The sequence below is a fragment of the Opisthorchis viverrini genome (genome assembly GCF_000715545.1).
Source record: "Opisthorchis viverrini unplaced genomic scaffold opera_v5_10, whole genome shotgun sequence".
Lineage (NCBI taxonomy): Eukaryota > Metazoa > Platyhelminthes > Trematoda > Opisthorchiida > Opisthorchiidae > Opisthorchis > Opisthorchis viverrini.
Genome location: NW_008751666.1, coordinates 1,534 through 13,167, shown reverse-complemented (window position 1 = coordinate 13,167; position 11,634 = coordinate 1,534). Strand labels below are relative to the sequence as shown.

General features: G+C 46.0%; 1 protein-coding gene across 1 annotated transcript; it reads right to left on the bottom strand.

The window, feature by feature from the left end:
* Nucleotides 1-4,881: 4,881 nt before the first annotated feature.
* T265_00939 (hypothetical protein) lies at nt 4,882-10,958 on the bottom strand (the record flags this gene model as incomplete). The annotated part of the gene is made up of 2 exons (XM_009164854.1): nt 4,882-5,604; nt 10,049-10,958. 2 exons carry the CDS (start codon nt 10,817-10,819, stop codon nt 5,254-5,256), a joined length of 1,122 nt encoding a protein of 373 aa, XP_009163118.1.
* Between the last annotated feature and the right edge of the window lie 676 nt (nt 10,959-11,634).

Here is an 11,634-nt window from a genome sequence, read left to right as displayed (position 1 = left end):
CCTGATACCTACGCAACTAAAACAACGAATAGATGACTGCAGCGTTCCTAGGTCAACACACCAAGTATTAATCAATGAGCTGCACCCACGCGTCACCCAGAGAATAAGGAACCTGTTTGACCTAATCTCCCTTGAATTCAAAAGAATTCATCTGGTGCTAGAGAGCTATTACCCAAACAGTGATAAACTTCAAGGCACGTAGTCCACCCAAAGGCGTCCAGTGTCTTTTTAGCGTGATCCACTTGCCACTGTTATGTAATTTGGGATCTAAATTGTAAAGCCTAGTGGACGCCCTAATAAATAGTTCGATACATGACAACCTGTCACTAATTTACTCTCCAAGTGAACGGAAAGGTATTTCAGCTACATTCTTCGGGCAGAAGTCTATTGCCACCCATTCACCAAGGCCATTCTGGCACTCAATAAACTTAACAGTGAATACGGATGTAAGCTGTGATCCAGTCATCACAAAGTTTGATGAAAAACAAGTCACTGAACCTCGGTAAAGGGAAGGAATTTTCAGCACGTGTTTCCGACAGTATCAAGATCGCTAAACACGCCCAGATTCTCCTAAAATAAAAAATCCCCACAAAATGCCGTCCTCTCATAAATGAATTCAGAGCGCCCGAATAAGCCGCTAATATATGTTGTGAATGGTTATTTCGCTAGCCCTTTCAGTGATCGGAGTTCAAGTGAGATCCGTGATTCAGACTACTCGTGTAGCTTTTGCACCTTTTCGGCACCTAACTGCGACGCCACCAGAAGGAAGCCCGAGGGCTGGGATACTACCGGGTTGCCCAAGCTTAGATAGGAGATGTCGAGAGACAGAGATCGAACAACGGACTTTCCAGTCAATAAATTCGCGCTCCAACCACTGAATCCTCCCGGTGTCAGTAAATTCGCGCTCCAACCACTGAATCCTCTCGGTAGTTTGTAGTCTACAAAAATTCATTCGCCCAGGAGAAGGATCCGGTTAGCACGATCGTCTGTAGGTTTCTTGACCAAGGTATAAATACATCTCTTTGTGTGGTCATATACTGTGATTGGGCACCTGCTTGTTCTAAGCTAAGTCCACATAGACTTTGTAGAGTTCTTAGGTTTATTTCTGGGACGTACTCAATTGGCATGCCCTACGTTCTCACCGACGCGACTACAAGGTTTTGAGCCTTCGGTTTTGTTACTTCACTTGTTGGCCTACTCTATTCCATTTGTCCGCAATCCTAGGATGATCCGGGTCTGATATCAGCTCATGTTTCGGTAAAGTACATAGCAATGCAGGAATAGGGAAACCATAAAATCGATGGATACCTGACGGCCCACCTTTCTTGCAGATAAAAAATACCCGTTCAAATCACTTTCATTCTCACTTCAAATTGTTTGTTTCCGATTGCATACCATTGAAGAGCAGTTTCTCGCTAGTTTTGGCATAGTGGATTAGCTCAGTGGCTCTGGCTGACAAGAAGGTAGTGAACTGTGATCTGATGATAAAGCCATTTCATATATGCCTATTTTCTTCAGTCCTCATTGTGAAACGATAGTGATGCCAATCAACTTCAGCCAGTTGTTTAATCGGTCACTGCGTGTGCAGCTCGTGCCAATATGGGTAAAATAGCCGCTCTAAACAGGGCTGCTTAGGCAAGCTAATACGGTAGAAATGCACTGCGTACAGAGTGATCTCCGAGAAAAGGAAGACTCCGTAAAGGCAACCATGGCTGAGCGAACATATTGAGGAATTGAGAAAACCAAATCGGTTGTTAGAGAAAGCGCACTGCAAAGTAACCAATTTCAACTTCGAAATGAAACTATTGAAAATGAACCAATCGCGGAAGGACGGCCGAGCTGAACACTTTATTAACCCACTTGTATTTGAAACCATTTAAGTATCCTGCATGGTCTGCCCCTTGCTGATGAAAACCACTTTGGTCGTTCTGTTCAGTAAAGCAAGGAAGTAGCTTGCGAACTATCGTCGGTCGTTCTTCGCTGAATACGGAGGACAGCGTGTAGGGAAACAGTTTCATAAGGAAGGGGAAAATGTTAAAACCAATTACGATGGTGGAATCGGGTACAGCAAGCTCTGGTATTTAACATCGCCTAGAGAGTTACACTCGTAACTGACCCGTTAAGTCAACAAATACATCTAGCCTTACTGAGGAGGCGTATTCTCTCTTGTTAGGTACTTTTACAGAAAATGAGGCGTCAGTCCTGAGACACAACAAAGCACTTTACCTAGATGACTTAGATCCAACTCATTTTCATGCTGGTTGTAGGCTAATCGTAAAAGCACTGAGAGGTTTTCTGTAAGATCTCGTGAAAGGAAGGAGACCCTCAACTATGAGACGAATTAACTCTCCTCATCCACCAAAAGTGCTCAGATAAGATCTGTAGAGAATAGCATGTACCGGTAGGAAACAAAGTGGCGAAAAACGCGTGTATCTAATTTTTCAGCCAGTTGTCTAAGGAAGTAGTGTGAGAAGAATAGGACGGGTTTCGCGGAGGTTGTAGCTATGCAGGAAAAACCACTCTCACTTATTACAAGACCGCATGTGTCGTAGAACACCTATAACCGTGTCCATTGATCTCATGGGACAGTGTGCCTCCTGACAAAATGGTTTTACGGAGCTATCTACTTTGATTAACTACGTAGGGGGACTGGAAATAAAGGTTCGGTCATCGAAGTCGGAAAACCATTGCATTTAAAGAAAATTTGACGCGTAAGGTCAGCATTTATTTCCTTCCAACATCTCGAGTGGAGTGGGGTGAGAACATTCTATCCTCTCTTTCCTGTTCAATTTCATGAATGATGCCACCCCCACAATATTTTGGAAGGACATCCTAGGGCACCGAACCCCTTTTGGTACCACAGCCATTGATGTAAAGTACCTACTCACATTGTTATTAGTAGCACTGGTTTTAGTACAGATTAGTTTTTGCCGACTGGTGTGGAATGTTGTTTGCACCTTCAGGGTTCTGCTTCAGAAACCGCGGCCTGTCGTGCCTAGACTCCTCGTGAGTAGCGAAATGCTGGATGATGTCAATATCACTGTCCGCACCGAAAGCCGTACGAATACCGGTCGAGGTACTGAAGATGAGATAACGAGTGGCTGAAGTCAGAAGAGAACCGACGTCATCTGCGGCGTGGACGTAGCCCCAACTAGTCTATTGAGTTTACAACAATGAGGTGCGCACCATATTCCTATATAGTTAAGAAACATGAACGCTATGACATTGACACTTTTCGGCGTTTAAACCCCGTATGATGAGGAAAACCGGACCAGTAATGCTGAGGTAAGTCGAGTGGTCTTCAGGGGAAATAACTTGCTCGCTATGTTGCTCTATAGGTTACGCCGGCTTGGTTAGGAGTTCCAGTCAACCGACCCCCTCGAAGGAATCTTTTGTACGGGCACCCGACGTCATCTGCGGCGTGGACGTAGCCCCAACTAGTCTATTGAGTTTACAACAATGAGGTGCGCACCATATTCCTATATAGTTAAGAAACATGGACGCTATGACATTGACACTTTTCGGCGTTTAACCCCGTATGATGAGGAAAACCGGACCAGTAATGCTGAGGTAAGTCGAGTGGTCTTCAGGGGAAATAACTTGCTCGCTATGTTGCTCTATAGGTTACGCCGGCTTGGTTAGGAGTTCCAGTCAACCGATCCCCTCGAAGGAATCTTTTCGTACGGCCACGGGGGGAGTGGAAAAGAGCCAAAGGAATGGCTTGACATGGAAGTACGAAAAACATTATCAGCGCGGTTCATTGGCATCTAACTGAATGGGGACCCCGAGAAGGAACAAAACAATGGCCAGTGACATTCACAGACACTCAACGATGCGCATTCATCCAAGCTGTAGCCTTCAATCCATAGCTTCCTCCCCCTATCTCGCTAGGGCAAAGTGCTCTACCAACAATGCGTGGCCATCCATCCTCTGTTTCTCCGCCTGCGGATGAAACTGTGACAGCTATAGTTACCTTACAATATATACACGGTTTGCAGCTGATGATGCAAATTACACTGCACACCCCGAACAAACTCTTGTCGCGTCATCCTTGGAAAGTTGTCAGGCTGTCAACCAGTCGTTTACCATGATATGGAATAGGGACTTAAAAGCTCTTAGGTTTCTACGATGGCCTCCTCGCCTGCTAGCATCCGTCAAGCTGACTGATTGAGTGAACGGTACACACATGTGCAAGGGCGACGAGATAAACTCAAACTCAGCAAAACTAAACACTTTAACGTGGTTCAGACAGGCCAAACTCTCCAGGAACGGAACAAGAAAACAACAGCAACGTTGTCAAAGAAGTCCCGGACTAGCTGGTATTAGAACGCATGACAGTCTGCCGGAAATAGAGCTCCCGAGTTACAAACGGGCTGAGTGCACAAATACCAGGTTAGCACATTTCGTTCGATTGGCTGAGGACTGGAGAATCACCGGGGACTGGAGACACCTTTTGATAGGACACGGGCTGAGTGCACAAATACCAGGTTAGCATATTTCGTTCGATTGGCTGAGGACTGGAGACACCTTTTGATAGGACATGCTGCACCACTGACAGAGCTCGCAATGCCAAACAAGTCAGTCTACCCTAATTTTCAGCCTTAATAACCAATCGGTAACAGCTTCACATTCGCTTTTCCATTTTTACGTTTTACCCGCAGTACCTAACTCAAGGGCAGCAGGAGACCGTAACTCAAATGCTGAAAATCCTGATGAAGAGGGTGAGTGAACGACAACTTCCACTCAACCTCTGTGCTACTCTGGCTTGTGTTTGCGATCCCTGTGGACAATAGTCATTGTTATGGAGGCGTTGGAGTGATTACTCTGACGAACCCGGCTGACTGCGGCGCATCGGAATTATAGAAAGATTGGGCAACAAGACGATTACTCTGTATTGCACGTCGAATAATATTTCAAAACCGTATGCTGTTGGCAGCCTTTTTACATTACGCGTGTCTGGAAGTAATATGCAACGCCAATCTCGGTTGTTGTTGAAAATGAAAGATGAGGAAACAGTCGGCCTTTTGACCGCTTGTGGTTTACCAGAAGATGAATGCGGTTCGGAAAGACGATAGGTGTGAAAATCACGGTAACAGAACTCAAGCTTGCATTTCAAAAATGGATCGATGAGAAAAAAGGAGCTCCACAAAAGAGATAGTACTTCGGTATATACGCTGGTATTGCAAGTGCGACCATGGCAGTTGCAGTAATATTAATAGGAATTCAAAAAAGGAATAGAGGACCGCAACACTTTTATGACAAGGTAAGTATAGGATTAGATGGGTCACTGAAATTTAGCTGGCAGCACGAGGAGTAGAACTCATCCCCAGTTTGACTACCCATTAAACATAAGTGGAGAGTATCGAAACAATGATCCTCAGCAAAAGTAAAATTCCCCAATTCGCGAAGTAGTCCAGTGACGTTGAATGGTGAAGATGAGCTTTGGGAAGCAGAGGAGTCGGAAGCATAAAGAAGTGTCAAGTGGAGTAGAACGTCCCCATCTGGACGGTGGAGTTTTCCTCCCAGTAAATTGTGCTCCTGAAATAATTTGGTAAGGCCATTTGACATACGTTGCAAGCGGTCTCTGTCCGCTGACGGAGCAATCTGTGAACCAGAAAGGAAGGAAAAAAAGGATGAGTTGTCGTGGTGGGTTAGGCAGCCTTAATACCGGACTACTAGTCATTTCCACAAAGAACCAGTCCTACATCGAATGCGCAGCTTTCGATAACATGGAATGCACAGGGTCTAGATGGTGAACATGATAAACGTTTGACATACGTTGCAAGCGGTCTCTGTCCGCTGACGGAGCAATCTGTGAACCAGAAAGGAAGGAAAAAAGGATGAGTTGTCGTGGTGGGTTAGGCAGCCTTAATACCGGACTACTAGTCATTTCCACAAAGAACCAGTCCTACATCGAATGCGCAGCTTTCGATAACATGGAATGCACAGGGTCTAGATGGTAAACGATGATAAACGGGAATACAACACAAGGTGGGGACGAAAAAACAGCTGAAGAACAGTGTACACCAAGTACAACTTTCGTGATTTTCTTACCAGACAAGTCACACCTGGCTGAAGAATGGCGAAATCAAAACAACAGAAATAGGTCTGAACGTCTGCGCCTACCATCTTATTTACGTGTACGTCCATTCAGACTGTCACCTCTTGATGGTAGCTCAATTCATGTTTCCTAGAGGTTGCATGACTGATCCACATAAAACAACCATTTTACGTGTGACCTTTGAAGTACGGAAACGGCAATAGCATCATTAGGTATGAGTATGAATTAAACAGGCCAGAACGTTGCCCCTCTGACGAGTTGATCTGTTCTATTCGTGCAGTGAGATCTACAGTGAGTAGGACTACTTATGAACTGGTGCTAAACAGAGGAGTAATTAGGTTTTTAAAAGGTATCTTTTGACAAATCAGAGCTACAGTCTTTGATGTTTATGCAGAAACAACAAACAGGGAGTGCTTATTACTATTTCTGCTAGTACGTGCTCGTAGTTAAAAACGACACAAAGACAGCAGGTGATGCGCATCCGATCAACTGGGTAAGCCTAAGTTCGGGAGCTGAGGATTGTGTCGATGCTGGTACCGCCCCCAGCATCGTATGAAGTGTCTAAGTGATAGCGTCTAGATATCGAAGGCGCTGTAACCCCGACTACCATGATTGAAACTAGCATCCGATTTACGAAAACGCAGCAAACGCCTATTGACAAACTGTCTGGAGTGCGCGCTGAAGCTGTCTGCTGGCCAGATTACTTGAGTTCGTACGATAAGGGCTTCCATGAAAACAGGGGATCGAGGTTGAGAAAGCGGATGCGAAGCGAAGACTGTGCGTCCGCATTTCATTGGTCGCTTCACTGGATGAAAGGCTGGCATAGTTGAGGCTGGTATATACAGAAGAGTGATCATTAAATGGAACACTGAGTGAGTGGCTATTACTGGAAAAGGATGGGGGATATCAGCAGCAGCCCGTTTTCGCTTGCTCGCCTTACAGTATGCTGCAAGTCTTCAGGGGAAGGCAACATAGCCGTTTCCACACGTGTGGACATGATGACCGCCTGCCTCCACACTTATATCAGCAGCAGCCCGTTTTCGCTTGCTCACCTTACAGTATGCTGCAAGTCTGCAGGGGAAGGCAAAATAGCCGTTTCCATACGTGTGGACATGATGATCGCCTGCCTCCACACTCACATTACTCCACGAGCGCTTCGTACTTCGATTACCTGCAGTATGTGGGCTGCTCACTGTTTAGTTGCCCCCTTTCGGCATTGCTGGCATGGCCTGAGGGACGAAGATCCAGCCACTTTAGCCGGAGAGAACAAGACAACACTCAAGCCCGACCACCACAAGGTGGGACAGGTAGCACCGGCGGGCTGGAGTAACTCTTGAGAACTATTGCTTAAGAAGGGCGTTTGCTGCGTAGTACTGTTCTGTGTGGTTATTTCTGGGGATGACGTTGAAACCCAGTTCACAATTAACTAGACCACTGGCGCACGACACCCTGAAAGTACACCCATGTTTGTCTAACTAAAAAACCAAATACTGCGGCTGGCATACATTTCAAGCAGGTTTTGGTAATTCGCCAGGATGAGGGACTGTGAGAACCTACATAAGTACAATTTTGCCGTATTGGTCACTGAAATACGCATCATAGCAAAGCATAGTGCGAATCCAGGCAATTAGTCCAGGCATCATCATCATTATCAACTGTAAGAACCACGTACTTGTCATACAGTGAGTGGTTGTAGCTGTCACAGTTTCGTTCACCGATGATTCGAAGAGGTGGGGTAAGTAGCTGCGCACTGGAGGCGAGCTCATAAATTGGTGCGTAAATACAGGACTGTCAAGGGGAATTGGGAAGTGAGCTATGCATTGAAGAAAATAGCCTGGATGAACGAGCATAACTGAGGGCGCGACTGGGTCATAGCCGACAACGTCCCTAAGTATTAATGTGGCCAGTATCGAGGTACCGATCAAGACGGCAGTGACCAGCGCAGCGAAGTTTGCTGGTAATGGTTTTTATACTTCGCTGTCAAGTCATTGTTTGATCTCCTGTGGCTCGTTTCCACCCTTAGCGTGATTTTGTAAAAACAACCCTTCGAGGAAGTCGGTCGGCTCGCATTAAAAACAACCCTTCGAGGAAGTCGGTCGGGTCGCACATGGAGTACGTGGCTAGGCCAGCGCAACCTATGCAGTGTGATCAGTTCATCTATCGTGGGTGAATTGTTTCTTCTGAATACCATTCTAAGTACTTCAGCATTGCTGATCTGTTCCCACCAGACTCGGGCACTGCTCCAAAGACATCGATGGCCAAACACTGAAAGTCTTGACATCCTCGGCGCGCACCGGCCAGGTTTCTGATCTGTACACTAATATGGAGCGCACCGCAGCATTGTAAACTCGACCGGTGACGGTTAAGCTGACGTCACGCCTGCGTCACAGGTGACGCAGGTAGCCGGCACGGAAGTCCTGTACGCTGCTTCTCCACCTACACCTAATCACAGAATACTCAACTGATTGTTGATCAGGTGACAGTAAAGTGCTTTCCACAGCTGCATTTGGGTGAGAATACCAACTAGCGGAGAGACAGTTCCAGTCATCGAATTTCATGCTAGAACTAGAAGGATATAGCTAATAACACGAACCCAAACCATGAAGTCCCTCTCGAGATCGAATAATGCCAGGTTGCCCATATCTGAAAAAGAACAGTAGAAAAGCCGTGGTTACGTTCGAACCACGACCTTATGCTCAGTATTTCCGCGTTTCAATCACTGAGTTACCTCGAGCTCCCTGTCAAGACGCTCATCCACGGTAGACGACCAGCCAAGTCGTTCCGCATGGAGCCTGTTGCCAATAAGGGGGCGGGCTAACGATTCAGTCTAACCCCTAGCACTCAAAGCTATCTGAACATCCGTGTAACCGTTAAAAGCTGACGATTTCATGTATCCGGACAAAGATTCAAGGCCCTCCACTAATAGGAGGGTGACGCAGTTGGTGTTCTGGATGTTTGTTATAGTTAAACGAACTGCGTGGACGTAAAAGGCAGTGGAAGGAAGGAAAACAATTTCAGTCGTTGAGGCGTGGATTGATTGACTGGAAAGTCCGTGGCTCGAACCCAACCCAAGCATCTCAAATGCTCCTGTCTACGCTTGTGCAGCCTGTCACCATCTCAGCTCCTCGCACTTCCTTCGGGTGGCACAGCCGCTAGACACAACAAGGCCGTTACAGCTGAACGATTGCTTTGTTCTTGTCCCTTATTAAACCGCTGTACGCCAACTACCATAGACTTGTGAATGTCTACAGTAAGCTGTCGCCCGAGTTCAATACAACAAGTGATGTCACGTAAATCCGTCCTCTTTTACCATTCCGCTAGAACTTCATCGATATGACCACGGAAGACTCACTCCAGACCTATAATCACTGTGGGGTCCAAAAGCCTCCAGGGCGTTCAATCACAGATACAGAGTACGCAAGCCCGTCTCTACAACCTGGAGATTCGGTAGCAGAACCATTTCCGGTCATCCCTCATGACTGAAACTCGTGACACAGTATTAGTGCAAACAGCTCTGAATGACTTCTGACGGCACCAATTCTTTCTACCCGAGTAAAAAACAGATGGCATTTTAGCAACAATTACCGAACCTAAAGATAATTTCACATACAACGCTCGAGCCATTTCAGGTCAGAAGAGGTGAAAGGGGTTAACCGCATTCAGACCTGGTATCACTCACCACAATACAAATATTAGACAACGGGCAGAATCAAAGTCAGATTCTCCATGAAGCTAGTAAACAGACACTGAAAGTAACCCTGCAGACGGAGTTGTGTTAAGCGTTTTGATTTTTACATATTGCGCCGAATAGATACTGCCTTCTAAGAGAGTAAGCAGCATGACTTATAGATACTGTCACGGACCTCAGTCGAAGCAAGATTATGCGGAGAACTCGGACTTCAAACAAGTCAGATCAAGAGATGGAGGTGGAAACTGACGTGATATCCAAATATATTCAGGTGGGGTTGTGGTTAAGGAAACCCTTACCTTGGCATACAAGACTTTGACTTTCTCGGGATCATCGCTCATATACTCCAAACCCTGAATTGTGAGACGGAAGGGACCATCGGAGAACACAGTCCTTCCTATATCTGACTGGCTAAAACTGTGCATCAGATCACATGCAAGCTGTACTTCTGAGCTGTCTGCTAACAAGAGAGGGATGATCGTAAAGTGGAGCGAAGCAGGTGATTTGAAAACATCTATAGATAAACCCATGAAATCCCCACATGTATCCCTCGCAGCGAAATCGAGAGCTGTCTGACGAAATGATAAGAAATTTCGTTGAAGTTCAGGAGAGTTGGCGGGCAAGCAGATGAAATGTGTTGGATTTGCACGCATTCGTGCATTTGTCTGAATCCAAAGTAGGCGCCTACATGCACCAGCCACGCTGGCTCTGGAAGCGGCTCTTACAGTAATGTCTGAAGAGGTGCTTCCAAGAGGGGGGAATATAACCCGACACGAGAATTCCTGCTCCAGTTGCTTCAGTTTTTCTCGTCTGTGCCCGATAATGAATCCGTGGAACAATGTTGGTATGCGAAGCTTCACCCGAAAGCCTTCATTATCAGGTTCGATAGTTTCAGTGAATTCGTTGGACAGGGTATCCTCAGTATCTGCCCATGGGTGTTCCGTTAAATCATTTTCATCGAGTTGACTAACGGGAATAAGTAAATTTTGGGACAATTCGTGTCGTGTGGGATTGATGCGATAATGCCTGGAACCCATATGCAACATCTTCGGATAAAGAACGAAATCCATCTGTTAAAAAGATAAGGGAAAAACGCGCAGACTTGTCATAGAGATTGGTTGCTGTTAACTAGAAACTGTAAACTTGGAAAAGAGCACACCTATGTGGCGGACAACGCCAATGTGCAAGACCCTGGAAATACCCTTCTTGTGGCCTCCAAACATGTTCACGGGCATATCTCACTATGAGAATATGCGTTCCTTATGGTTTTGCCTGTTCAACACTATCGCCGTGAACAAAAGTAACAAACAATAGCTCAGTTGTAACACCGTTTTGGTGCCTAGTTGCAATACCACACGAGGGAATAACAGCTTCTGAGGTACTACTAGGCCTATCGCCGTGAACAAAAGTAACAAACAATGGTTCAGTTGTAACACCGTTTTGGTGCCTAGTGGCAATACCACACGAGGGAATAACAGCTTATGAGGTACTACTAGGTTGCCCAAGTCCAGACAGGAGCAGTCGAAGTGCCGGAGTTGGGTTCGAACCATGGACAGAAAGTTGGCACCTTAAACTCTGAGCTATCTCAAGCCAACTATCGACGCAAGGTGTACCTAGATAAAGGTCAAATCAGAAGATAAGCTCAAAAGAACGAAATGCTAGACCAGTAAGGTACAAGGAGAGATTCTCGTCAAGAAAGAGATAACAAACCCAGGGGTGTCCGGGTTTAGCTGTTTAGAAACGACAGTTGCTGAACTCGCCAAGTATTCTGGCACATCCAACTGCAAGCACGCTGACAGCTTTGAGTGGTTAAATGAATGATACATTCTGCGGATATAGTAGAAAAGGAACTTAAGTGACCGCCGACACGCGGAGGCTATCAACA